Source organism: Centruroides vittatus, unplaced genomic scaffold (assembly GCF_030686945.1).
Source record: "Centruroides vittatus isolate TY-2023 unplaced genomic scaffold, ASM3068694v2 contig_882, whole genome shotgun sequence".
NCBI lineage: Eukaryota > Metazoa > Arthropoda > Arachnida > Scorpiones > Buthidae > Centruroides > Centruroides vittatus.
The window spans coordinates 3,718,052-3,745,895 of NW_027122574.1; the positions used below are offsets into that span (position 1 = coordinate 3,718,052).

At 27.4% G+C, this 27,844-nt stretch overlaps 2 protein-coding genes across 3 annotated transcripts in view; both read right to left on the minus strand.

The window, feature by feature from the left end:
• Positions 1-169, minus strand: part of hob (hobbit) — an 86,485-nt gene extending 86,316 nt beyond the window's left edge. Inside the window, exon 1 of the mRNA XM_067280262.1 lies at positions 27-169. Within this exon, the coding sequence (XP_067136363.1) occupies positions 27-40 (14 nt within the window). The 5' untranslated portion in view covers positions 41-169. The remainder of the gene's footprint in view (positions 1-26) is intronic.
• LOC136983524 (uncharacterized) lies at positions 40-27,768 on the minus strand. 2 transcript variants are annotated; one of them, XM_067280292.1, is made up of 12 exons: positions 27,570-27,768; positions 25,495-25,619; positions 25,367-25,416; positions 23,809-23,941; positions 21,062-21,180; positions 19,941-20,001; positions 16,636-16,731; positions 11,841-11,886; positions 8,383-8,516; positions 4,798-4,856; positions 3,306-3,464; positions 40-172 (listed from the first exon to the last, which is right to left on the minus strand). In XM_067280292.1, exons 5-11 carry the CDS (start codon positions 21,145-21,147, stop codon positions 3,398-3,400), a joined length of 549 nt encoding a protein of 182 aa, XP_067136393.1. In that variant the 5' UTR covers positions 21,148-21,180; positions 23,809-23,941; positions 25,367-25,416; positions 25,495-25,619; positions 27,570-27,768; the 3' UTR covers positions 40-172; positions 3,306-3,397. The 2 variants fall into 2 exon arrangements, with proteins under 2 accessions (XP_067136393.1, XP_067136394.1); XM_067280293.1 differs by lacking the exon at positions 27,570-27,768 and having other exon boundaries at positions 25,495-25,646.
• Positions 27,769-27,844: the final 76 nt, after the last annotated feature.

The following is a 27,844-nucleotide window of genomic DNA, read 5'->3' on the forward strand; positions in this document are numbered from 1 at the left end:
ATTAGATGTATTAAAATAGTATTTACCTTTTTACTGACATTACATTTTCAGATTTTTTACTAACAGATTGTGATATAGGAATTAATCCTAACCAATAATTAAATTCTTCATGCTGATAATGTAGATTAAAACAAGATAAACTTGTATTAAAATTGACTATATTGCTGTTTATCTATGTAAAAAAATAAAGCATTTTGGTAAATAAAATTTAAATATATATAATTTTAAAAATTATTTTTTAATTTACATATTGCTAAAATTATTAATAATTAATACTATGTTAAACTACAATATTAATTAAATATAAACAATATATTAAATTATGATGTCATTATGCAACTGTTATAACATATATATAAGGTAAAGATATTATCAACAAAATTTCATTTGCATTTTTAATTATATGATTTTTAATAAATTATAAGAATTTAGCATAGTATAATAGATTTATGAATATCATTTATCTCTATTACTATTGTCATAGATAGCCAATTTGGTAGCCGACTAATCGGCGTAAGAAATTTGTGATCATCATCTACTACTATCAAAAAAAAAAATTTATGACAGAAATCCAGTAAACAAATTCTGTTAAGTAAAAAGTAATTTTATCATAATCTGAAACCTTAGTTAATTAATAAGTGCAATTTATGATTATCATCATTTAACTCTTTAAGGCTAGGTGGGTTAAAAACTGTCCCACCTTTTGTTTAGCTTTTTTGCATGGCTTTTTATGCATGATATATTTTAACCCACCTCAAAAAGTTGAAGTTACTCATAGTCATACAGTTTAATATTTTATTTAAATAAAGGACTTATTGAAATGTTAATATTTTTTTCTTATTTTGAGTAATGTTTTATGTTAAATAATTGAAATAAATGTTTTTCCATTTTTTTTATATTAAAAAAAGTTCTGTGGGGTTTTTTTAGGGTTTTTTTCTTTAAAATCGCAACTAGGGTTTTTTTCTTTAAAATCGTGTGCCTCAAAGAGTTAAAAAATGAAATAAATTATTTATTTAAATCTATTAAATAATATAATTATTGAATACTAGATATTTCAAAACTTTAAAATATCAAAGAAATCAAGTCATCTTTGTTCTTCCATCTTGATTAATCACAAGCAATAAACAATTTTTCTTTGTAGAGACGACCTACACCTCTGTAAAATTATGTAAAACAGTTTTAAAAATTCAGTTGTGATAAGCCGAAACATTTATATAATATACCATTTTAATTTTAAAATTTAATTTTAAAATATATATATATATAAATGTTTCAACTTATCACAAATAAATGTTTTACATAATTTTGCAGAGGCATAGCCTCAATAAAAAGGTTGTCTCTGCAAGGAAAAACTGTTTTGCAGACAATTCAGAAAATGAAATGGAATTTTGCACTATTGCACTATTTTCACATAAATTTATATAAAAAATATTAATGACCAAAAAATCAATAAATGTATTACATCAAATTTTATTTCCAGAATCTATATATGCTTTGAGTACTGATTACTATTTATAAGTAAATATTTAGTTAACATTATGCAGTACTTTTGTTTCTTCATCAACTTGAACCATCAGTGATGTTTAAAATAAGCTACAATTTGTAGACTATATATTTGTTTGCACTGACATTTGTAAAATTTGAATACAATAAAGAACTTTCAATGTACAGTTACAGTTTTATCTCTTCACCAATGATTTCTTATCTATCCCTATCCCATGTATAATAATAGCCCATTAGCAGAACTGTAGATCTGGAGCTGTTTTCGTGTACATAAGACATCATACCAGTGTAAATTGAAGCACTGACTGATGAACTGACTTCTGAACCAGAAAGCTAGGATTCAATTCCCTGAAGTAAGCAACAAAATATTAATTGCTGCTCTGGGGTCCACTCAGTCTTCACTGTAATAAGTACAGTACTTTCTCAGCAGTAAAAACTACTGGAAGGAGATGCAAAAGACTGAACTGCAACAGCTGGCAAGATTTCCAGTTTCAATATCTGATGCCAATACAGACCAATATTGATACTTTAAGATCAATACCAGTATTAATACTTTAATACTACTACTGATATCGATATCAATACTTTTGTGGTATTAGGACATCCCTACCAATGTGTGACCAATGCTGAAGTGACCACCAGGACCATTGCTAGATGACTACATGAACAGAATCTACAGTCATGATACCCATTATGCTGGCTACCTCTAAACCATAGACATTGCCAAGAGAACTTGCATTAGTACTGGACTCAATCAACATGAAACTGTTCTAATTGGGGATGAATTGTCTTCAATGATAAGTCCTATTTTAAACTGAATCCTGATAACTAGTGTAGACAAGTGAAAACATCATCGAAATCCCACTTTTACTGTCAAACCCCACATGGCCTGACAACAGGATCTTATGGTCTGGGGTGCCATTATGTTCAATAGGCCAGATCTCATTAGTAGTAATCTCTGTATCCTCACAGTACAACAATATATTGAGGACATTCTGAGATCTGTTGTGATACCATTCCTTTCACAACACACAGGCTTACTTTCCAACAAGACAATGCTTGACCACACATGGCATTCTTCTTACATGAATGTCTTCATGATTACAACATCCTTTCTTGGCCAGCCTGATGAAACATCACCATTTGGCACGTTGATGACTTAACATGCCAAATGAACTTCAGTACACCATCTGTCACTGTTATGAATCAATATCATTCCAGGTAACAGCTTGTATTCAGGCAAGAAGTGGGCAAGAAATTTAAGCTTTCTAAATTTTGATCTGGAAAATTTCATAATTTAATTCTTGAACAAATTATATCATCATCTACAATCACAAAAATCATGTAAAAAACACTTTTAATCAACTAAAGTCTTAATTTTGTACTGCATAAACATTTTTTGAAAATTTTTAAGTTTTGTCTACACGACACATTCAAAAACTTCATTAATGTTTTCAAGCATGAGCGTTAAGTTTAACAACATATTTGAAAATTTAACTTAAAACTTTCAAAAAAGATGCAGTGTCAAATGAATACTTCTTCAATCAATTAAAAGTGTCTTTTTAATTTGATATGAAAAAATATCTTAAGCAGTTGAAAAATGTTTGCCATCATTCATATCTTTTTACAATTCATTGTTTAAAAAAATCTTATGCACTATGAAAAAATGTAAAAACTACTGCATTATGATGCTTTTGTATTAATCTATGATTATTAATAAAGTATTGAATTCAATTAATATAAATAACTTTGTTTTTTAAAATATTTTAATGTTATTCATAAAAAGTAAAAAATTTACTTACTTCAGCAGAAAATAATATTTTATTTAACAGTACAAATTGTGTCTGTATACTTGATACAGTCAAATCTTGAATAGAAAACAATGCTGAAGCAGTCAGTTCATTAAATTCTCTCTCCTCTCAACATTACTTTCAACAGATTTTAAATCAATGGACAAGATCCTTTTTCAAATAAAATATAAAATTAGTAAAATTTATCTCAAAAATTTAATTTTAATTTAATTACTGCACTAAAAAGTTAATTAAATAAATGTGATATTGCATTATTTAAACTGTTCTGTGATAAAAATATACATGTTTTTGGCACCTGAATCATGATGACTGCTATTGATACATGTAACTTTAGATTCTACTTGAATAATTTTGATAATTTTCTTTTGAAACATCTACATAAACTTTAAATAATATTTTAAATCCTAAGTAGTTCAATGTCTCAGGAAAGTTTTTAAATGACACTCATTCATTATGTGGCAATACGCCATATTAATGTATATATTAGATATAAGTTTAGTTTTAAGTTTTCTTTCTTCTTTGTTCTTCCTTTTGTTTTCTCAAATTTTCTATTAACATTCCTTCCTGTGGGTGGGGTAACCCTTTCCATGAACCACATTAACAACGGGAACTGAAGTCCCTGAGACTACTAGAATGATAAGAAGGTTCATTCTTGGATCGAACTCTTAGTGAAGGTAGACGTGTGAAAGTTATGCTCCTGCTCGTCGTCTTAGAGGACAAAGGGAGACGAAGGTGGCCTACAGAAAGAGAAAGGACCCCACTAACGTAAAGAAAGAGACAACGTCCCTTGTATATGGAGAATCTTCGTAGAGATCCGAAAAAGATCAGCGAGAAATGATTTAGAGTGATTCTCCACGAGAAGAGCGTCAATACCAAACAGAGAACCTGGGTATTCCTTATAACCTCCTCTATCATACTAAAACTTCTTGCTATTCTTCCTTTCTTTTTTAGTTTATGATTTAGTGTTAGTTAGTCGTAAGATTACAAGTCTGTCTTTTCTTATTTGTTGCGAGCGCATTCTTTTGTTCTGTATTCATTCGATTCCTCATCCCAGTTTGGGATATTGTATAACATTAAGTGTTGGAATCTGAATATTGCTAATCATGTGAAAAAAAAAATAATTGTTGTTATTTTTTTTTTGTGTACTGACTCCTGTGAACTATTGTACACTCGCATGACCATCACAATTATAAAGAAAACTGCACTTAACACTTAGTACATACTTTTTGAGTCATTTTTGAGTCATTCACGAGTAGTTTTGGTTCAAAATAAAAGATATCATATTCTCAAATTAATATAAACAACCTCTATACTTATTCTATTAACAGAATAACTGCAATGCATTGTTTGATTCATTTAAAGAATAGTTTCCATTCATTATTTTCATATCTCATAGCATAAATACATGTTATAACTCTCTCTCTATGGTTCAAAAATTATCACGTAATACAAGTAAAATATATTTTAACAAAAATTAACTAACCTTTTTCCACCTTCTCTCATCAGCTTAATAGTAAATGTTCTGACTTTGAATTCCATTTCCTAAATTTATATTTTTTAAAATATTTATTTTTATAAAGTTATAAATAAATAAATTTTAAATTTCTTCTATAAAATATATTTTAAATTGAAAAATAAATTAACAAACTATATTTAAAAGAAATTGAATTTGAAAGCAATATTCACTAATACTGAATAATATTTTTGATTTTCTTCTACTCTGATCAAGATCAGATTAGAAGAAAATCACCATAAAGAAATAAAATTATCTAAGATAAAAAAGTGTGTTAATTTTATTAATAAAAGTCTCTTATTTTGCTCTAGAGTATTAGCATAGAGATGCATTTATTGTTTGAAAAACAAAAGCAAAGGATCAGCTTCAATTATGTCCATTGTCGACACATCAGCTCAAACTAAAGCAATCCAGTAATAAGGCCACTGAGAGGAGGTGGCAGCTACAAATTACCAAGATCCAGGGTCCATTAAAAATAATAATTCAGAAACTTTTTATGAATTTCATAATTTTGATAGTTTTAAATAAAATAAATATGAAAATTACTTTATCACGTGTAGTATGCATAAGGGTCAGCTACAATACTGAACCAGAAGCCAAACAGAATGTCAAATAACGTCAAGTTGATCTCTTGGCAACTACCAATACGAAAAAGAAACTAAAGAATTAAACAAATTAATTAATGTATCTAGTCTTTTAAATATTATTTTATTAATATTAGTCTATTGTGACTATAATCTGTTAATAAAACTTATTATACTGATTTAACTTATGGATGAAATCAGAGATTGAATCAGCCTTTGTTTAAAAGAATAAACTTTTATTTGCACCTGTATACAAAATTTTCTTGTATTTCAGATGTTTCTATCCCTCATCAGCAGGTATTTTATCAATTATATTTCTAAAATGCTATAAAGTACAAAAAGTACAACAAAATTCATCGCAAGAGTCAAAGAAATACAAAAAAGAAAAAAGGAGGAAAAAAGAAATAAACAAGTAAGAAATTAAAAAAAAAATAATTTACAATTAATTAAAAAAAGAAATATTTTTAACCAGACATTGACAAGTAAAGAATTTTCAGAGTCCTGCCACAAATATACATATTGATTGACAATCTGTGACATGCCATAACAATCAAAAATTTAAAAAAACTAATAAGCAGGCTTAAAATTAATAAATATAAATGTATTCTGACAGTTTATGAGTTAATTATACTTTCTATTTGCAAAATTTCCTCAACCTTAACACAAAATAAGAAAAAAATGAACTTTAAGAAATTTGCGGGATTTCTCGAGATGAGAAGAATTTCCCGGGATATTTTCCGGGTTAAAAAACAGCCAGGATCCTGTTAGAGAAACCCTAGTCTAAAGTGTATTAAGTATATAACTATGATTTAAAATTTTATTATTTTTAAAAGTTTATTGTATAATTTAAAAAATTATGGTATTTTAGAAATATAACTGATAAAACGCTTGCTGATGAGGGACGAAAAAGTCTGAAATACAAGAAAATTTTACATACAGATGCAAATAAAAGTTTATTCTTTTGAACCAAGACACTGATTCAATCTCTGATCATCTGCAAGTTAAATCAATATAATAAGTCTTATTAATAAATTATAATCACAATAGACTAATATTAGTAAAGGATAAAACCTTCATCTGAAAGTAAAAAAAATCCTAAGAATCTGAACCATATTTAAAGTCAGATCTTGTACAGCAGTAAGATGACAACTTAATGCATAATCTGTTAATTAATAAAACAAAATCTACTTCCTTCTATCAAGGAGCCCCTGCTATTCGAATATAATTAAAGCCAAATATGTCGGAATATTCGCGAGTTAGGACGTGCATTAAACTATCCTAACTGGTGTCAGGTCCTGACGTCAGAAGGATCTTGCAATCCCAACAACAATTAATAGATTATGACATCCAGTGACAAAGTGAGTGATCTTCACCAGACCATCGCCAATCAAAGTGGTCAACAGTGCAACCTGTAACCCCCGACTTCTCACAGTTAAATTGTTACACATTCAATTTGTATCAATTTAGTTAAATTAGTAATAAAATGATAAAAACTCCAGAAACATTGCATAAAATTTTTTAAAATATTGATGTTAACATTAAAGTATTTAAATTCTCAAAAAATAGATTTAAAAAATGTATGTAGTTTGTTAAATATATTAAATTTAAATGAAATTTTAGTTATGATATACAGGGTGTCCAGAAAGGGTGAGTGCAGTTTAAAAGTAAAATAAATTAAAAATAGAAAATCTTCAAAGAAAGTTTTGTTTTTATTTTCAATCTACGGTTATTGGAAAATTATTTACTAAAAATTATGTTATCTAAATGGTGTCTGTTACACTCCTGGCACTCTTCTAATCTTGAGCGAAGATTTCTCAGTACGCATTGACACAAAACCTGAGATACCAATGCGATTTCTGCTGTGATATTCTGCTTTAATTGAGTTAAAGTCCTAAGCTTATTTTCGTACACTGTCTCTTTAAGAAATCCCCATAAGAAATAGACCAGAGGACTCAGGTCTGGACTGCAATAATGGCCAGTTAATATCACCTCTTGGCAAAATCAGCTTATAGGGGAATAACTCCTTTATGGCTTCAATTGAATCATTTGCTATGTGACAAGTGGCGCCATCTTTTTGAAACCATGTTCTTGTATTGAAGCCATGAAACTGTTGCAAAGATGGAGCTGAAAAATTTGAAATCATCTCACAGTATCGCTCTGATTTCATGGAAGAGGTGATGTTAACTGGCCACCATGCATTCCAGACCTGAGTCCTCTGGTCTATTTCTTATGGGGATTTCTTAAAGAGACAGTGTACAAAAATAAGCTCAGGACATTAACTCAATTAAAGCAGAATATCACAGCAGAAATTGCATTGGCATCTCAGGTTTTGTGTCAACGCGTACCGAGAAATCTTCGCTCAAGATTAGAAGAGTGCCAGGAGTGTAACGGACACCATTTAGATAACATAATTTTTAGTAAATAATTTTCCAATAACCGTAGATTGAAAATAAAAACAAAACTTTCTATGAACATTTTTTATTTTTAATTTATTTTACTTTTAAACTGCACTCACCCTTTCTGGACACCATGTAGAACAAAAAATTGTATAAATTTATTTTTACCAATCAAATTTTGAATAATAATAAATCAATTTTAAGAATATTTGCATTTAAAGGTGAAACACTTTTGTGTACAGTAAAAAGCTAATTAAATATGCAATTTAATTTCACTTATTTTTATTAATGATGATAAAAACGAGGGAAAAAACAGACATAGTTAATAATTCTGAAAAATTGCTAAATAAACAATGTTATGACAGTCATAAGAAAAACATAAATATTTGATTTCATTAGAAATTTAAAAACTTAAAATATTTTGAAGAAAAATTGAAGGAAAATAGGTGAACCTTTTAGCTAAGTCCATCATAGAAAAAAATAAAATTGATTAATAAACAACTATTTCTAATCTATACTTAAGCAGAGATTTATCTGTTTAGATATGAAAAATTTTTAAATTATTCTTCACTCACCAGCGGAATTTTGGAAAAATTAATTTCTTTAGAATGAGATGAAACTTCTGAAAAATTTTCATGAGTTTTAATTTCATCTTCATTTGTTTGTACTCTTGGAAATAGTAATGCATGTATTACATTAATTGAAAGATCTGAAATTAAACAGATGCATTTTGATCATCTCTGACATAATTTCTGTTAAAAATTAAATTATATTGTTAGTTTAAAATGCACATTCTGTAGATTATTTGGAATTTTAATAATTATAACTTAAAAAAATAAAGGTTTATATAAGATGTTATATATATATATATATATACTTCTGAATATATGTCTACTTATCTATTATAGAATTAACAGGTAGCTATCTAAAAGTTTCCAAAGGGATCTACAGGGAAATAACTTTTTAGAGAAATCCTAATGGTTTAGTTGAAAGTCATAGAAGTAGCTTCTTCTTTGGTAAAAAAGAATTAGAAATAATGCTTATTACATGATCTGGAAGACTCTAACAAGTCTATCAAAAATAACTAGCACAGAGACCTGACATTACCTGGGCAAAAAAATAGTAAAAACAAACATTACAGTTAAAACCACATTAAAAGTTTACTTTTGACTTGGAAGAGCCAGGTCTCTGCAAGTTTAAAAACAAATACATTTAAATAACTTTTAATTATATTGAAAATATTATATATTGAATATTTATATAAATCATGTTGGTCTCACTGATTTGCTAATTCACTAACTAACACGAAATGTCCAAGTGAAAGTAAATTTTTTGTAGAGAAAAGAAAATATACAGCAGAAAAGAGACATTAAATATTACCTACATGAACTTGAACATTCTGGGATTCTGCAAGCTATTCAAAAACAGCTTGTGACAATATTCAATTTCTAGACTGAAATTTGTTTGAATGTTCAGTATTTCTATACTTATTCTTAAAAATTGTAACCTCTTTTTGTTTAATTTTTTGAGTTATCTTTGTTACAATAACCTATATGTGAAAAAACCACCATCTTTGTTCTTCTTTTATGATGACAATATATTAATCAGAAAATTCTGAAATCTTGAGAAAAGGTATAGTTTTTATGTTTTAGCAAACAAAATATCTCAGAAGACATTCTACAAAATGTTGAGTTTTCATATCAATGTCTTATGAATGTGTGCAGGTTAACAAAAATGTGTTAACCAGCATGTGTCATAGACTATTACAATGTATAAACTGTAAGTTTAATGTCATCTGTTTATTTTTAAACATTTTTCTTATTATTAATTAACTCTGCATTTGTAAATTTAATGACTCCGAATTAGTGGGTGTTGATCTTACAGGCACTGAGGTGAAAATTTTGACATATGCAGATGATTTGTTTATTATGTCTGACTTTCCTGTAGGTTTACAGAGAATGCTTGATTTTTTCAGGAATGTAATCCAGTAGTTACAACTTTCTATTAATGATGATAAATTTAAAATAATGGTATTTTGAAATGGAGGAAAACATTCTAAAAATGAGAACTGGTTTATTCATAATTGTAAAATACGAGCTGTTGATGAGTATAAGGACTTAAGTGTACTTTTTTCAGTCTAATGGTTGTTTCTCAAAGCATTTAAAGTATATTCATAGTATTGGTATAGACAAAATAATTAAGGCATGTGTGTCTGGTAGACTGTTACACTGAAAGAATAAGTTAAAATTATTTGAGGCATTTATACAGTCTGTGGTATTATGTGGTTCAGAGATAGAGTATGGGGCTTTGATTGGAAGGATAAAGATAACTTACAAGTAAATTTTATTAAGCATTTGTATTTGTTAAAAAGATGGATTCCATCATATATTTTATATCTAGAATTTCAGAGAGTCCCTCTCTATTTTAATAGAATAAAAAAAACTATATAAATTGGTTACGCAAACACAGTCAGTGGGTAAACTTACTGCTATGTCCGTATTTGATTTCTCAAAGAATAGTGTGGGGGGATCGTATTGTGTCACTTTGTTGTAAAAATTCGGCTATGGAAGATATCCAATTATACTGCATGAAATAGAGGCTTCCGATATTTTAATCAGATTAGTGAATAATTATTTAAATGAGTTTAAAGAGAAATCTCTAAATATAAACGTAATAAGTGGTACTTGGATATTTTTAATGAGTGCGGTTCAGTGTCCTATTTACATAAAGATCATTTGCTGTTACATATGCAATGTAATATATTGAAAATAATGACTCTATGTTAGGAATATTGTAAATTTTGTTACTCTCTTGTTAACTTTGATGTTTTTCATTTAGTGGCCAAATGTAAAGCACTGACATTCATGAGATATAAATGTTTTGGTAGAGATTATTTATCAACTCAATCCTATAAGCAGTTGTTGTGTGGATTATATAAATACTATGGTATTTACAATTTTATTATTAAGTTAAACAGCTAATAGTTATTAACTGGTTTAGTTTAAGATTTTCTTTTTTTCTGAATTATAACCACCAGGAGGCATGAATACAGTATATTAGTACTTGTTTTAGTGTTTGAGAGTTGGCAGTGCTATTGGTCGGCACTTTTGGGCATATCACAATTAACAATTTGTTTAATTTTTTCAGGTAGAATAGTTTTTTTATTCCTTATACAAGTTTTAAATTTTAGTTTATGCCATCCATTTGCTGCCACTTTTGTGTATTTTTTGTATAATTTTTAAACACGCTTATTATTATTGTTGTTATTATTATTATTTATTATTGTGATAATTATTGAATTTTTTTTTTAATAGGCTTATTATTTTATGCCAAACAATCACCATTACTTTATTTTATGTTGTAATTGTTATTGGTTGAATGCCCATAAGTACAGGTTTTCCTTGTACTTAATAAATAAATAAACTCTGCATTTGTTTAAATTACAATATTTTTGGTCTTTCTATCGATTACTTTTTATTAAAATTTTTATATTTATGATTATTAAACCTACATATGTAAATGATGATTATAAATTATAAAAATATGCAGCACAGGATTTAGGCTGCCAAAGACAGTCTAAAATGAATATAATTTCAGCTAACAGTATTTATTTGTGTTATGATCTATTTCACATTGTAAAATTTATAAAACTTGTTTATTTCATTCATGTTCAGTTTTCTACTGGATTCATTTCATGTTAATATTGTCAAAATTATGAAATTTTCAAACACTTAGAACATGAAAATGACTTGAGAAAATAACTCATTAAATGGATCAGCAAACTAATAAAAAAAATGTGTTAAGCTAAAAAATTTTAAAATCTTTTTAGAGAAAATGCACAAAGTTTTTATCATATTTAATATTTTGTAAGTCTAATAATACTAAATATAACACTTGACATTTTATAAGCATGTTAATGTAGTTTGTGTCAATGTTTTTCTATAAATTTTTCTTTTTTTTAAATAAATTTTATGTTAAATTATATATAAATAAATTACTTCAAATATTTAAAATAAAAATGCAAACTACTTACTTTCATAAAAAATTATTTCTGGTTGATTTACATAAACTGAAGTTTTCTAAAAATTAGTAGAAATTATATTAGCATTTATTAAAAATTTTGTATAGTAAGCCCTTGGTTTATGACAATTTGATATTTACTGATTTGAAAATTTTCTAATAATCTTTGTTTCCACAAAATTTTTCTATAACTTTGTATTCCTGATACCAATAAAATTTCATGCATGATATTATTTGGTAAAATTGAATTTTGTTACATATTAAATACTCTCATTTATTTTTAAAAAATTACAACCCTTTTATGCTGTAACAGACCTTTACTTAATGATAAATTTATTTTAAAATTTGACCTGTAAAGTTAAATACTATAATTTAATTTATTTTTTTTATAATTATCTGTTTTACATTAAAAATTACATTACATTTTACTATTCATATTAACATTGTATCCTACCTTATATTTTCTGTAAGAAGAAAAGTATCAAACAAGACAAAAAAATCTTTCTTATTTAAAAAAGTTAAAGAACTTCCAATTAATTCATAACTGGCAAATGATGATTTAGTCAAATCTGTTCATTTGTAGCCAGGGCTTTCTCTCATAAATAGTGCTTATATTTTATTACAGAATAAATTTATATAATTTTTACATATTTAGAACACACCCCATTATAAACATTATAATTTATCTTTCATCTATACTGCTGTGATATATGCTGGGATCTCCAAAAACCTAATCCAACATAAAACAAGAGCTTACTATATTTAAAATTTTCACTAATTTAATAGTAATGTAAACAATAATAATAATAATAATAAAACTATTTTATAATCTTTATTAAGTTAAATCTATTAAAAAATATCAAGAGTAATTACTCTCAACTTTTTATAATTATCAAAGTAGGTATTTAATTACTAAAATTATATTAAAAATATATAAAATTTGATAAAATTCTTAGTTATCTCTTGTACTTTCCCAACTCTTCATCCAAGGTGAGATGTTAATTAACAATAAACTAGTATTAAAAAGACTTTAAAACCATTATTGTTTATTATTTTCTTTATTTTTCTCATAACAAACAGTAATGGTTTTAAAGTCTTTTTAATACCAGTTTATTGATTTTAACATTTCACCTTGGATGAAGAGTTGGGAAAGTATAAGAGATAACTAAGAATTTTATCAAATTTTATATATTTTTAATATAATTTTAGTAACTTTATTATGTTATTTTGTGACTTGAAATTTTAGTAGTAGAGTTAGGGACAATTAATACAATGTAACTATCTTTATGCCCGCTATTAATATTAAATGATGAAAACTTCTTAAGCCATTTTGCATATAACAATCTATGTTTAAACAGTTTACACCTACAGAAAAAGAACTCATTTTGTTTGCAATTGAAGATCTTAAAAATAAATCAATTAATTTTGATCAATTAACCAATTGAACAATTAATATTCATTAAAAGAAAAACATCTTATTTTGCTAACTAGTAAGAAACACAAAATAGCAGATAATGATATTGTAAATTCTAAATGAACATTATTATTTATCAAAATCACTTTAAATAATTTATAAAGTAATTTAATTATTAATGTTAGCAGAAGATAGAAGCCTAACCTTCTACCTTTACTCCAAATTAATTAGTGTCTATGTTAATGTCTAGCCACAAGATAGACCAATAAAATCCAGCATGAGATATTTGATAATTAAAAATAACATCAATTCATACAGAAAGTTGATACTGCCAACAATTCAGAATTTCAATCATAAAAATTTATGTAAAGAACAATTGAGGTAACTACCAAATCCTTTCAAGTAAAACTGTATTCAATTAACTGAAAATCCCCTATATTCAGTGGTTCTCGACGAATGGTCTGAAGAGCACAGGGCTGTTCATAAATTACATATCGCAGATATGGGTGAGTGGGTATGCATGTAATAACTCTAATGTGTTACAAGAGCAATGTTTATAAAAATGTTACATAAGGCTAGGGTCTCAACCCTTTGGTAGCAGAATAATCCAGTTTTGTCTCTGAATTGTTATGAATCATGCTGTTTACATCACTGCTTCATATATTATACATGTAATTAATAAAATGTTTGATAATTAATAAAAATAAAATAACTTAATGTTGACACCAAATGCTATGTATTATTCCTTAGTATAATTAAAGGGGTTGATTGAGGATGAGCAATAACATTACAGAGACTAATAGAGGGATGAGATAGTAGTTAAAATGTATAAAAATAGCATTAAATAATTTATGGATAATTCCTGGTGGTTCAAGAGCATGCACCAAATGATCTATAAATTAAACCTAGTCATTTTTCTAAACTGCAATTTTATACTGTTTTACAAGAGGAAAAACTCTTTATATACCACTTATCTCTTATGACAGATTACTGAATAGGAGAAGCATTTTAGCTTGCACCTAATGTAATTTTTTCTGGATAAGAAGTAGATTGAACACAGATAGTCAGCCAGATTTGTGACTCAGTTTAAGTGGTCCACAAATTATATAATTTTGAAAAATATTGCTCTTTATTTTTTCCTCTGTTTTGTCTTTACTGTGATGATAAAAGATTTGATAAAAATTCTTATATTGTAAGGTTTTTCAACATTTGTATCTTATTAATAATTCAATAAATACTTTCATTTAATTTCATTTGTGCCATTTATACTGTAACTGTTAATGCAATAACAAAATGATGATCAAGATGATAATATAAGAATTCTTCAGAGTCAGTACTGGACAAAAAGAATACCAAATATAAAATCCATAAACCTCAAAGTCAGTCCAGCAGGACACAAATATAACTTTCCAAATGTTTTTGGCCTACCTGAAGGCCTTCCTCAAGAACATTAGAACAAAATGGAATGTTTGACAATTCTTGAAAGAAGAAATTTAATTTCAGATGGAATACAAATTTAAACTGGTTGCATCATGCAAAGTAAGAGTAGTGATTAGATAACAACTTTATAAGGTATTATCAAAGCAGGCTTGCCACGCTTTAGAGATTGTCCTTTCATCCAATAGAGATTTGATTTACATTGGATAATGATTGCTTGGTGGAACCAAAATGGTAAGAAGTACAAATACAATACTGAACATGGAAAAATTGCCACCACCCTCTCCATTTATGCTTCAGGAACCAAAATAGTCCCATCACTTCAACAAACTTCCATATTAAAAATAAGTGGAAAACATAGAGCAAGAAGCCCTTGAAATTCTTAAGGCATATAGAGGATACAACTGCATTAACAACAAAAACAAAAGGACAATCTGTAAAGCATGGCAAGCCTGCTTTGATAATACATTGTAAGATGGTTATCTAAACTTACTTCACATCATGCAATTAGTTTAAATTTGTATTCCATCTCAAAATAAATTTCCTGTTCCAAAATCCATCAAACATTCCATTTCATTCTAATGTTCCTAAGGAAGGTCTTTGAGATAGGTTGAATATGTTCAAAAAGTAATATTTTGTTCCTGTTGGGTTGAGTTTGAAGTCTACAGATCTTATATTTTGAGATAATGACAGTGACAAAAAGAATATTACATAAAATCCAAATTAATTATTAATTTTTGAGAGTTCAAACTATTCAATCAATAATTATACTTTGGAATGATTATTAAAAAAAAGTTTTTATTCAGATGCCATAATACATTTGTTGAAGCATTTATAATATTTCAAATTTCCTTGATTCAGAGCATTTTACATAGAAAAAGATATTGCAAATGTGAAAAACTTTAATCAGTATAAGAGTCAAGATCTCCAAACATCAGATTGATGATGTTGATTTAAACAGTTTTTCCAAATGGGATAACTCACAAATATAAACACAATAACGTTTATTTAACACTTAACACACTAAAAACACAAGTATATAAATAATGTCCACATAATTAAAACTCAAATATTCAATGAGGTTCTGTAAGGGAGATCCATTAGAGTTGGAGTATTCCAACTCTGATGGATCTTTGCCAGGATGTATCTCATTAATAACACAGATTACTCTTTTTCTACTCTATATTTTATAACCTGGGTTTCAAGCCCAAAATCACTAATTCCAAAATTCCATTTTACTTCTAAAATATTTTTCATTCAACTAAAGGAATTCCTTCAATCAAATGCAACTCTATTTGAACCCTCTTTTAAAAACATTCCAAAAATTCATCTTCAAATCAAACATGTCTTCATTCTCCATTCAAAGTTTTCATTTAAACTTATGATGACTTAAAAATTTTCTTTTAACATAGAATTGTATTACCAACATTTGATCCTGATGATAAGGCATTGGATTACACAGAAGAAACAAGCAAAAAAATTCTGCACTGGATGAAGCCAAATTCTATCAAAGAAATGGAAGTCATACAGCTGCTAGCTGTAAGACAGAAATACTTTGCATATGATAATGAATAACAACAGTAGCAATAATTATATAAATTGAAAATACATCTGCATATCAGTGTTATGAAAATAATGTTTTATTCTATATAGTTTCTATTCTATAATTAAATTATAATTCCAAAAATTAATGTACTTATTTAACAAGATGGTATTATCAACTGTGACAAGTGATTTCACTAAAAATTAATGTAAATATATAAATAGAAACTTTAATACATGATTTAATTTTTACATATCATTGATTTTTGATCAATAATCAATAAAATCATTTTATTCAAATTACAAATAACTAGTTTTATTCTATAATTTAATATTTCATATTCATATGAATTATAAAATTGTATATATTTATTCAAAATCTTAGTTATCTCTTGTAAATATAGATCAGTCTAACCTGAATTAATGGGTGATTTCCATTCAAATCTAAATGAATGCTTTGCTCTAAATTAAATGAAAGTTGAGCTAAGCAGGAATCAGATGAAGAAGGTACCTGTAAATAATATATATATATTTTTTTTCAATATTTTTCAATTTCTAAAAAATTTACATTAACATTCTGTCTAATTTACAACTTTTGTACGGGATAATCAAACAGTTTATTTATGAGAAATGATTCTGCACTGGTGTGAGATAGAAAAATTTGTTACTGACTCACTACGCAGCATGAGAAACATTTTAATCCTTAACATCTATTTATTAAGAACTCAAAGATGATAGTTTTATTTTTTCTTATTTGGATGAGGGCAACTTGAGACCATATTGTACCTAGTAATAAGGACTGAAACTGAAACTCAAAATAAATTAATTTGTTATATATGACAAGTCAAATCAAGTGCTATTCACACCTGCATTAACAAGACTGCATTGTCAAGTGTTACCTTCTCATAAATAAACTTATTTGATTATTCAGTACAGTCTAATTATTTCAAGAAAAGGATTTCACACAGAAGAAAAAGGAATAACTTTTTACAAAAATTAAATAATTAAGTAAAAATACAATTCAGAATACTAAAAACTGATACATCAATTCATTGTTAATATTCACAAAAATAACAAAACATAATGTACTATAAGTATAAAAAAAATTCACTTATTTATTTTTGCCAGTAGTAGTAATGTCTTGAAGTTTCTTGAATTATTTCATAAATTATCGTTACAATGACTTCAAAATTATTCTCAAAGCAGAATTCTAATTCCAGTTTTAAACTAGTATTAAAAATTCTAAATTGTATTTTGATTTTTGAGATATAAAGTTTTAAAAATTAGAAAAAAAAAACCTATTGATTGCAATCTACACATTGACAATTCTAAATTATCAAAATGCAATTTATCACAATTTGAGAATTGCAATCAATCAAAATATTTTGTGTGGAGGTAGTCATCTCAGTCTATACATACTTGCTTATTGTATTCAAAATAAATAAATTAACCAATTATAGGTTAAAACCTAATTTATTTTTACATTAATTCAGTTAAACTAATATTAAGTTTAATATAACTGATTTTAGTTTAACTGGTTAGAATTAACTAAAAATTTACAACTTATTTTTATTTAAATGAATTAAATTAGAACATGAAATTTTTATAAATTGAGAATCAAATCATCTTATTTTTTATTTTTCTTTAATTTGTCTTTTTAGTTCAAATAAAATATTGTACAATTTAAACACATTGTATTCTTAGTAATAAATAAGGTCTGGGTTTTTGGGTGCAGCTTTAGAATGAATTGGGTGCTCGTTTGGGTGCTTTTTTCCTCTGTTTTGGGTGCTAGTTTGGGTGCCTTTAAATGCCGTATTATTAAGACAAAAACCAACAAGATGTACTATATTTACAAACTACATAATTGTTTTTTGCCGTTCGACTGTTCGTGCAATTTCTTGCCTTTCACAGTGCTTTTTTTAATGTGGTTTGCAGACTTTACCACAAGATGGCAGTACTAGCAATTACAGTGTCGTCTGCATGATAGCATTAAAAAAGTATGATAACTTTCTTATTTTTCGTCTCCGGTCAAAAAGTAGGGTATCGTTGAACTCGTCTTGGTCCCGAGCTCAAGTATATACTCAAAGTCCCAAAATTCCATAGGGTGCGATCTATAGTATCCCCAAATATTTGAACAAAACAACAATTTAATCTTTATAATGGTTAACTTACTTTTCGGATACCCTCTATGTGGCCAACAAGTCGATCTCGATCGACCAGTCGATCACAAAGCCAATTTTGGTCGATCGCTCGCTATGTCTTTACTTTATGTGTTACACTTGTAACCGAATGCAAAGCCTGAACGTAACACACAAATGCAACAGTATGCATGCAGTTACGACTCGACTCAGAAAAACACAGCCATTTAGCTTGAATATTTGGTACTGTCTATGGTAGCTTCTTTTCTTTAGTACAGGTATTAACAATATTATTACTATTTCTCCCATTATTATTAAGGTAATAAAATAAATTCCAAATCTGTCTTTATCTGTAGCTAATTTGAATTAATAAATATTTTTAATAATTACTCATGTTGTTTTAATTCCCCTGGAAGCGAGTTTTTTGGCTGGTTAAATAATTATGTTGTTTTTTACGTAGGTGTTTCAGTACGACTTGCACTCCCGCAATTGATAGATTAACAAAGAATAAATCTAAAAATCTTATATCATTCTTCCATGATAAATTTTTCTGGCCCACAAAAAAATCACGAAAGAAATCTTAAAATCAAATTATGAGCCATACTGTACATTTTATAACAACTTTTTCATATTTACGAACACATAGTACCGCAGCTTATACGGTGCGATTAAAAAAAATTATATTATATTATAAGTTACTAAAAATCTATCTTGAAAGATTTTTTTTAGGTACCGCCTGTATGGAATGAACTCGTAGCTGAAAATATCAAAAGTTGGGTCTGGAAATTTATTTTTTTATGAGCCTTATATCTCGAAAACTTAATAAGTGATTTAAAAAATAAAAAAATAGTTTTGAATACAGGTATACATCGAGTTACGTCGCTCTTGAGTTACGTTGTTCCCGATTATACGTCGTTTGTCGAAAAAAGTATATGGAAAAATAAAAATCAAGTTTATTCGACTTTAAATCCGTCCGCCATAAACATTGAAGTTGTAATATCACTAGAAAAGCATTGAAAGCACAAAATCATATTAAAATATGTACATTTACAGTAAATGTTAATATAATCGTCATAAATCCTAGGGAACGAACCATGAAAACATCTGTGTTTCTGTGTTGTCGTCTTATTTAGCGGTCTTTAAGTGCTCATTATTGGCGTTTAGTTACGACATAAGTCGAAACTACAACTTATGTCGTAACTACGCAAGTAAATTCGACTTACGTCGCCTCTCCTGGAACCAATTACTGACGTAAGACGAGGTATACCTGTATATATTTTGCTTATCTACCTATAGCTCACAGGTGTGCACCTCGTACTGAAACACAATGTATAAACATAGTATGTATTTCACACCTCTCCCTCTCCACTCAGAGTATGCCTGTGACAACAAGTTGATCGCGACACATTTTTAAGATAAAAAGTAGATCTTATGTACACAAAAGTTGGCCACCTCTGCTATATACTATAATTCATTCTTTTATAATAAAATCTATGTTAATTAATAACAACATTTCATATTAATATAGCATTATTAAAAGTTTTAATAAATAAATGAAATACAGCTGATTTTTTTCTCTCACCTTAGAAATATGACTAAAAATTTTTATTGTTGTTGACAAGAGAGACGTATGAATTTTTCCTCTGAAATAAGCAAATTAAAATATTTTAAAATATAACAACAAAAATATACATTTCATTATATTTTTCAAAATTTATTAATATACAAATTAAGACTGGTTCATACTTTGCAAAAATGGAAAAGAGAAGAGAAAGTGCTTCTTTTCTTTTATATATGTTATTCTCTACTCACAAGTGTTTATACTTCAAAGCATTGAAAAAGCAACATGCATGCATTTATGGTACTCTCAATTTAAAATATAATGGTTTAGATGCCTTTTGAAGTGCTCATCAAAGCAACATTTTATTCATAAAATGATTTATAAAAGCAGAACATGCAATTGCAATAAAGTCAGGAAGAGATTGAAGGTTATTACAAATTGATAAAATTAATTAGAGAAAAAAGACCTAAAGTACATTTCAAATGTTAAATATTTATATTAATATAAATATAATACATCTCAAAGCCCAATGATATATTAATAAACCAACAAATGCCTAAATAATTGGGCTAATATATGGCTATAATTAAATAATAAATACAAATGAATTTGGTATAGAGGTAAGAAAGGCCATCTCTTATCTAAATTAATAATTATAATTTTTAATAATTTAATAAATAATTTAGAACATTATGGAAGAAAATAACTGACCTAGGGCGGGCTTGAACCCGCAGCCTCCGCTTGCCGTGCAGTGCGCTACCAATTGTGCCACCCGAACCCCAAGCCAGTCATTGCTTCCAGACATACTTAAATTTTGATATAACCTTCCACGGTTAATATAATATTTTATTCAAAATACAGAGTTAATGTATAGAAGTGTCAAAAGTATTTGCTTTATCAGTCTTTTTGATTAATGGCAAAAAGCATTGCATTATGAGAAGCAGAGAAAAGTGTAACTTTCTTCTAATTTTCCTACAAGCTAAAAAGAACAGAAATTGCTTGCAAGTAATGTATGAAATTTTGCACACTGAATCAATTTAATATTATTTCCTCTTCTCTTTTCTATTCACATGAAATATGAACTGTCTGTTTAAATTATTTTTGAACAAAAATAATTTGGCAGTAATTGAATTATATCTTACATATTATTATCTGTTGCAAATAGTATACTTAGTTCATGAACAGTGACATGTAACATACACACTCTTCCTACTGATCCAATTTGCATAACATTTGTATTTTTAACATGTAAAGAAATTTTCTGAAAAAGCAACAAATCATTTTGATTAAAGTGCTTAAAGCAAAATATTTATATACATATAAATGATAAAATCACATTAATTAATATGAAAATATTTATCTATTCATTATAACTGATTTATTAAATGTTAAAAGAATTAAAACTACTATCCTTTGCATTCTAAAAATACAATAATCTTTGTTCTGTTAAAATAGAAAATAACTTGTAAAAAGCAGTAGAAAAATAATTTATTCAACTTTTTATGAACAAAAACTGTTATTTAATTTACCTGACAAATCCCAGAAAATGGTAGCCATGACTTTCCCAGCAGACAATGTCACTGAGTTTTTTTTGGTTGATGAGGAAGGGTGTTCCATTCCATCTATTTAACTTGTATGTAAAAATTTACCTAGCTGCTTCATCATTTTTTCAATTTTAGCAGATGTAATCTTTATTTTTTATTAACCTTCATATGTAGACAAGACATGGGTGAATGAACACCATGCTGTATCAAAATGCTGACAATGCAACTTATTTGAAAGCCCTGATTGGGAGAAGCAGACAATTAATAATTCTTCATGCAGGAAATGAAGATGATTTTATTCCCAATGCCAGCTTGTTTTCATTTCCAAAGGCAATGACTAAAATTACCACAAAGAAATGGATGTGGGTTTTTCTGAAATGATTTAAGAATCAACTTATTCCCAACAATTCAGCAATCCAAAAACCATGCATTTTTATAGACAATGCTCCATATCACAGTCATCAACTGTACAGAGCTGAGCTTTATGAAATAATTAAAAACTTCAGGGTATGCTACAAGATTGATGAAGAGGCTCTATCCAAAGGTCATACGGGTTATTTGCTTGACTAATATCATTGCAAATTTAATCCCATCACATTAATTTGGGCTCAGTTAAAAGCATGCATCACTCAAAATACCATCATGTTCAAATTGGTTGATATAAAAAATATTAGTGTGCAATGCTTTTGCATCAATAACTAAAAAAATTAGATAGTAGCAATTCATCACATAAAATAATTATGGAAGAATATAGGGAATCCATTGGCCAACTGGACAACATTGTGGAATAACTTGTAATTAATATGTCACTAAGCAACTCTTCTAAAAGCAATGAAGAAGATCCCATTCCACCATCAGACTGATATCATAAAAAGTAAGAGGTCCTTCTCAGCAACCAAGCCAAACTCATAATAAAACAATTATATATTGCCATATAAATAAAAATATAACACATAATAAATAGTTGTTAAATGCATGATTCTTTACAGTTAATGCAATTCATAGAGTTAATATAAAAAATTAACATAATGGGAAAGTCAGGCTGCCATCTAGTGAGAGAAAGTAAAATTCACATATTAAGCAGAAGTGCTGACATCATTTAAGAATTGCTGATTGGTTTAACTAAAGCAACATCACAAATGATGTTATTCTGAAGTTGATTCTTTCCATAGACAGTCTATAGGCACTGCATTTTGACAACAGTATCTGGCAATTTCATATCATTTTCAAGAGCACTAGCCTGACCTCTTTCTGCTTTTCCATGATGTTCTGATAGAAACTGAGGTGTTCAGCAAGAGCTAGCCATTACCTTTTAAACTATTTATTTAGTTACAAGATGATAACATATGTTACCACTCATTAATTTCTGGATTTATTGAAAGAGAATGTTTTAAAACATTCTCTTTCAATAGTTTCCAAATATTGATATTTTTCCATTACACTATCAGATTAACAACTTATTAATTACAGTAATAAATAACTTTTTCTTATACCTATAAACAAATTAAAGACCAAATCTTAATGTTAACGTAAGCTAAATATCAGTAGATATTTTTGGAATATATTTACCAGTATGTTATTTTTTAATTAATTAACAACAGAAATTGGCCTAGGTAGTGATACTCCCTACTTTCAAGCAAAATTCTTATGTTAATTAAAACTAGCGAGTTGAAAACTATTGAGGTTATTATTAGCTGAATGTCTTTAATTCTCACAACAGAAATTAACCAGCTTAATTAAACAGTGTTTGTAAATTTACATGTCTGGTAAAAGTAAACTGGGCTGAAAGTAGGATAATGTAATGACAGCATATTTGCCAAGCTTGTAGGAGTTAAAGATTTGAGTTTCACTACAGATTAATCTTTCATTCCAGAATTTTATAATTTAATTCAATTCAAAAATTAATTCCTAATTATTAATGTTTGTACAAATTGGAATCACCATCATCTTTTAAATCAAATTCTGATGCTAATTAAAAACAACAAATATATTTTTACATAGCTTGAATTTTTTACAGTGCAGTGGCAGATTTTTACATTTTATGATTTCCAATAGAATTTCCATATTTACAAAATATCATTTTTTTACTGTAAAAAAATCTACTTGATCTAAACTATTATGATAATGAATTTAATTTTCAAATACCACAAATACTTTTATTTTAAAAAATTAACAAAAGAATTTTATGTTTAGTTATAAAACTTTTTGTTTATAAAAGAAAAAATACATTAAAACTTTATTTATAATCAAAAATATTAAAAAGTTATAATTAATTTATTATTTTTAATAGCCGTATTTTATTAATACTTCTTTTATAGAATAGATAGAAATTTGAAAATATTTACCTTTAAAATAGATGGAAATTTTATTTTTTTAGCTTCATTACTTTGATCTGTTTTTTTGGTCCTTTTGCTTCTGATCCATTCAAGGATGTTTCCTTGAAGACGAAAATCACTTATGCACAATACTAAAAAAGTTCTGAGAAATAAAACGTTTTCTTAATGAAAATATTTGTTGAAAATAAAATTAAATATCCCATGTCTAAAGAAAATAAGTAAGTAATTAAATTTAATTATCAAATTATTTTTAAATGTGGGAGTTTTGTCTTTGAACACAAATGTACATAATTATTCATTACACTAATTATTATAATTTAAATTTTATATACAATACAAAAAAAATTTCACTTTTGTAATCTTAATCATCAATTTGATTTTTTCTTAAACTTCCACTAAAGGATAACCTAAATTTAAGGTCAAAAATGTTTCTGATTAAATACAGAATGGGCCAAAAGTCACTTTATCATTTAAAAGTGAAATAACTTTTTTACTTTTAATTATTTATAAGTTTCTTTTTAACATTATAACGTACACATCATGGAGATTTTTCTTGGCCTAAACATGAAAGATAACATCTTTTAAATGACCCCCGTTTCCCTCTTCACAAAGGCAAGCTTTTCTATGGTAAAGTGACTTTTGGCCCACCCTCTATGATTTGGTAACCAGAACTTTAGCAGTTGTTGTTTGATCAACATCATCAATTCCATCTCTTAATTTATACCCAAACAACACTTTTTTGAAATTAAATTTTATTTTCACGCAAATTACACCGGTAACAGGTTCGGTATTTAGTATTTCATCCCCGGTGTCGGAGTGAAGAGTAATTTTAATTTTATTTTCTTACTTCAGTATCAAAATGAAACCATTTTCGATGATAAAACAAAGTAATACAGCACATTTAGTGTTTATCTTCATATAAAGTTTATTTGATGTTTAATTTGAATTTAATTGTTGTTTTTGTGTTCATGGATTGTCTTCACAGATAGGTATTTATATTTTATTTTAATTCTTAGGGATCTGAGATTGAATCTAAAGATGTGATTTTTGTGATTGAATCTAAGCAGTCAAAAAATCCCAGAAACTTTTAACAGGTGATCCACCTCAGATTTTTTGGTCCCTGTCCTTCATCCTCATTGTGAGCCAATACAAATCCACAGTGTGTATGGAAAAATGGCTGTGTCCACAGAGCAGAATTAAAAAAATGAATAAAAATTTTAGAAAGTTAACATAGTTAGTTATTCAAATGAAAAACTAATTAAACTTCTTGCAATAGAATAAAATGAAAATTCAGAAAATAATTACTTTCTTTCTAAGAACCATAGTACAGTTTTAAAAGATAAGTTCACATTTACTGTGAAATAGTTCAACAAATAAGAAAAATATATCAATTCACAATTGACATTTTCTTATAAAATATTGATGGTATCTGAGTTTTAGTCTTTCCCATAGTTGAACTTATGGGAAGAATTAAAAATTCTTAGAATAAAAGAGGTGACAAAATCAAGGTTTCAAATTTTTTCCATTTAGATTCTGAGTTAATATTAAAATAATATATTCTAAATACCTGTAATCTGAATGCAAAAGTCCACTGGAAAGCCATATATTTTCAATTTCCTATAAATAAATAAATTGTATATATATACAAATATTTTCATATTTAATTATTTACATATAAAACCGAACATTACTTACTAAAGTAATATCTTTTTCTAACTGAAGAAAAACTTCTTTTAAACATAAAAATCCTACTCTTCCAATCTTGAACTTTATATTATATTTTTTATTTAGTTTCCATGAAAAAATATACAGTTAATAACCTAAACACAAAAAAAGCAATTAAAATTTTTAAATAATAAATAAAATTTAATTATATTATTTTATAAAATTTATAAATAAATATATTAAAAAAATGATATTTTATTATAAATTCAATCAAAACATATTTTTCTCCTAATTAATTATAAAACTATAAAAATGCACGTAATTGTTAAATATACAGGTAATAACATCCATCTTACGACTCCTCTCCTCTGTACACGTGTATGGCAACCCCCATTGTTTCAGCAGCTGGGGATTAATTTGCCTGGTGATGCCCGTTCAACACGAGCAAAAACCATTTGCACATATTAAAAAAATTGCTGAATTATAGGTTTTTAGAATTTTTAATTCAAGTATAGCCAGTTTTGAGTGGGAGTATTTTAAATATTACAGTATAAAACTCCAAAAATATTAACATATAGTTATTTTTATTTATGTTATTTAATTATATAGTTATTTAATTATATGAGTTGATAGTTTCTACAGTTACATGGTAGTTTTATCAAAAATTTTTTAAAAAATCTTCAATAACTTAAAATTGTTTCAAATTATAGATCTATTGTCTGAATTCAGCTTTTCCCTCTTCTTTCCATCCGGTGAGTGCTGAGTGTGTTTGCACTGCCAGTGGCTAGTTATCTGGTGACACACTGAACATCTATCATACATTTTGAAATGGAGCAAGCTACCCACTACTATTTATTTGCCAAGCATGCCTCTTGCCTTTAGCAGTACAGCTGTATCCTAAGAAAGCCTTTTTTTTTTTTTTGGTTCATGTAGATTCAGTCAAGCTCACAATGGGGGTCAGCCAGGTAGTTGTTCCCTACCATCTGGCTGACCTCCATTGCGGAACAGAGCCCAACATACAAAGGGGCAGAATACTTCTGAAAAATTCAGAGATTACTGATCAAACTCAAACCCAAATCTCTAAGAGCAGAAGGCTGAAATTTTTGCCAATTCAGAAATATAGAAAATGGTATCAAATAATCAAACACTTACTAACTGGTAAAAAATCTGTCATAAATACTTTTGGTTTTAATTTCGTTCCAACACAAACTTGATTTCTTTACTCAAATTGTTAGCAGAATGTCATTTTGTTACCACTCTATCAGAATTTTAGAAAAGTGTGACACTTTGAATTGCTTTTATATAGATTAGTGTGTAAGAACCTGACAATGGCTTTTTAAAAGCATTTTTTACTTGTACAATAAACTTTGTGCAGGTTATTTAAGATCTGATTATCTGATACTGATACATGTAAGAATACATAAACAAAATATCTTCAAAGCATGAAAAAAAATGAACAAATGGTTGAAGTTTATCTTGGTAGTTCCAATGGCTGTGTAGTTAACCTAACCTAACCAACTTAAGCTAACTGAAGCGCAGCCATTGGGACTACCAAGGTAAACTTCAACCGAACAAATTTATAAATCAATTGTTTAATTTATCTATAGTGTGTTTAAATTATCAAATGCATAGACAAAAGATTCGAACAATAAATTTAGATCCAAACAAGATAAAAATGAAGAGATTTACATTCAAACATCTTTACTCTTAACAAATTTAGCAGAACAATAAATAAATGGCATGTTAGATACGTTTTAATATTAACCAAGAAACCTTTATGAAAATAATTTACGATTCAGAATTTCCTCAATAATTATTATTAATAAAAACTAATCCTTACATGTACCAAAAATGGTACAATTCTAGAGGACAAAAGCAATCAAATAATGGCATTATAATTAATTTTAATTGCATATTTTTATAAAGATGAGTCATATAGATTACACGGAATGTGAATCACTAACCCAATTACAGATCTATACAAGTTTACGCTAATTTTAACAATGAAAATTATTAAAACGAAAATTTAACGTGTTTTGAGCATCATAATTTCGTTCTTTTCTAATTTTGATGATTTGCCGAAAAATATCTATCATAATACTCACCTAATAATAATTAATGTAATAAAATAACTTAAAAAGATTCCTAAAAGAAATTGTATGCATGTAGTTAATATTTTTCCATCCATTTAATATTTATTTTATATATTTAAGATATTCGTCATGTGTAAGAATTATTCTAATGCACTCTACACGAACAGCTGTGGGCGGCACCAATCAAAACATTGTCAATTTCGCATCTTACGTCATTTTTCCCTGTCCGTGTATGTACATAAATCGCCAAAAAAACGCCAAGTCGTTCATATTTCCTACATTTTAAA

What these genes read in the sequence shown, in the direction of transcription:
- LOC136983524 (XM_067280292.1), bottom strand. Translation starts at nt 21,147, where the DNA reads ATGCAAATTGGATCAGTAGGAAGAGTGTGTATGTTACATGTCACTGTT. An exon ending in TTTGCAACAGATAATAATAT is followed by an intron (nt 20,002 to 21,061) that starts GTAAGATATAAT and finishes TGCTTATTTCAG; the next exon opens with AGGAAAAATTCATACGTCTC. An exon ending in ATGAGAGAAGGTGGAAAAAG is followed by an intron (nt 3,465 to 4,797) that starts GTTAGTTAATTT and finishes TATTTGAAAAAG; the next exon opens with GATCTTGTCCATTGATTTAA.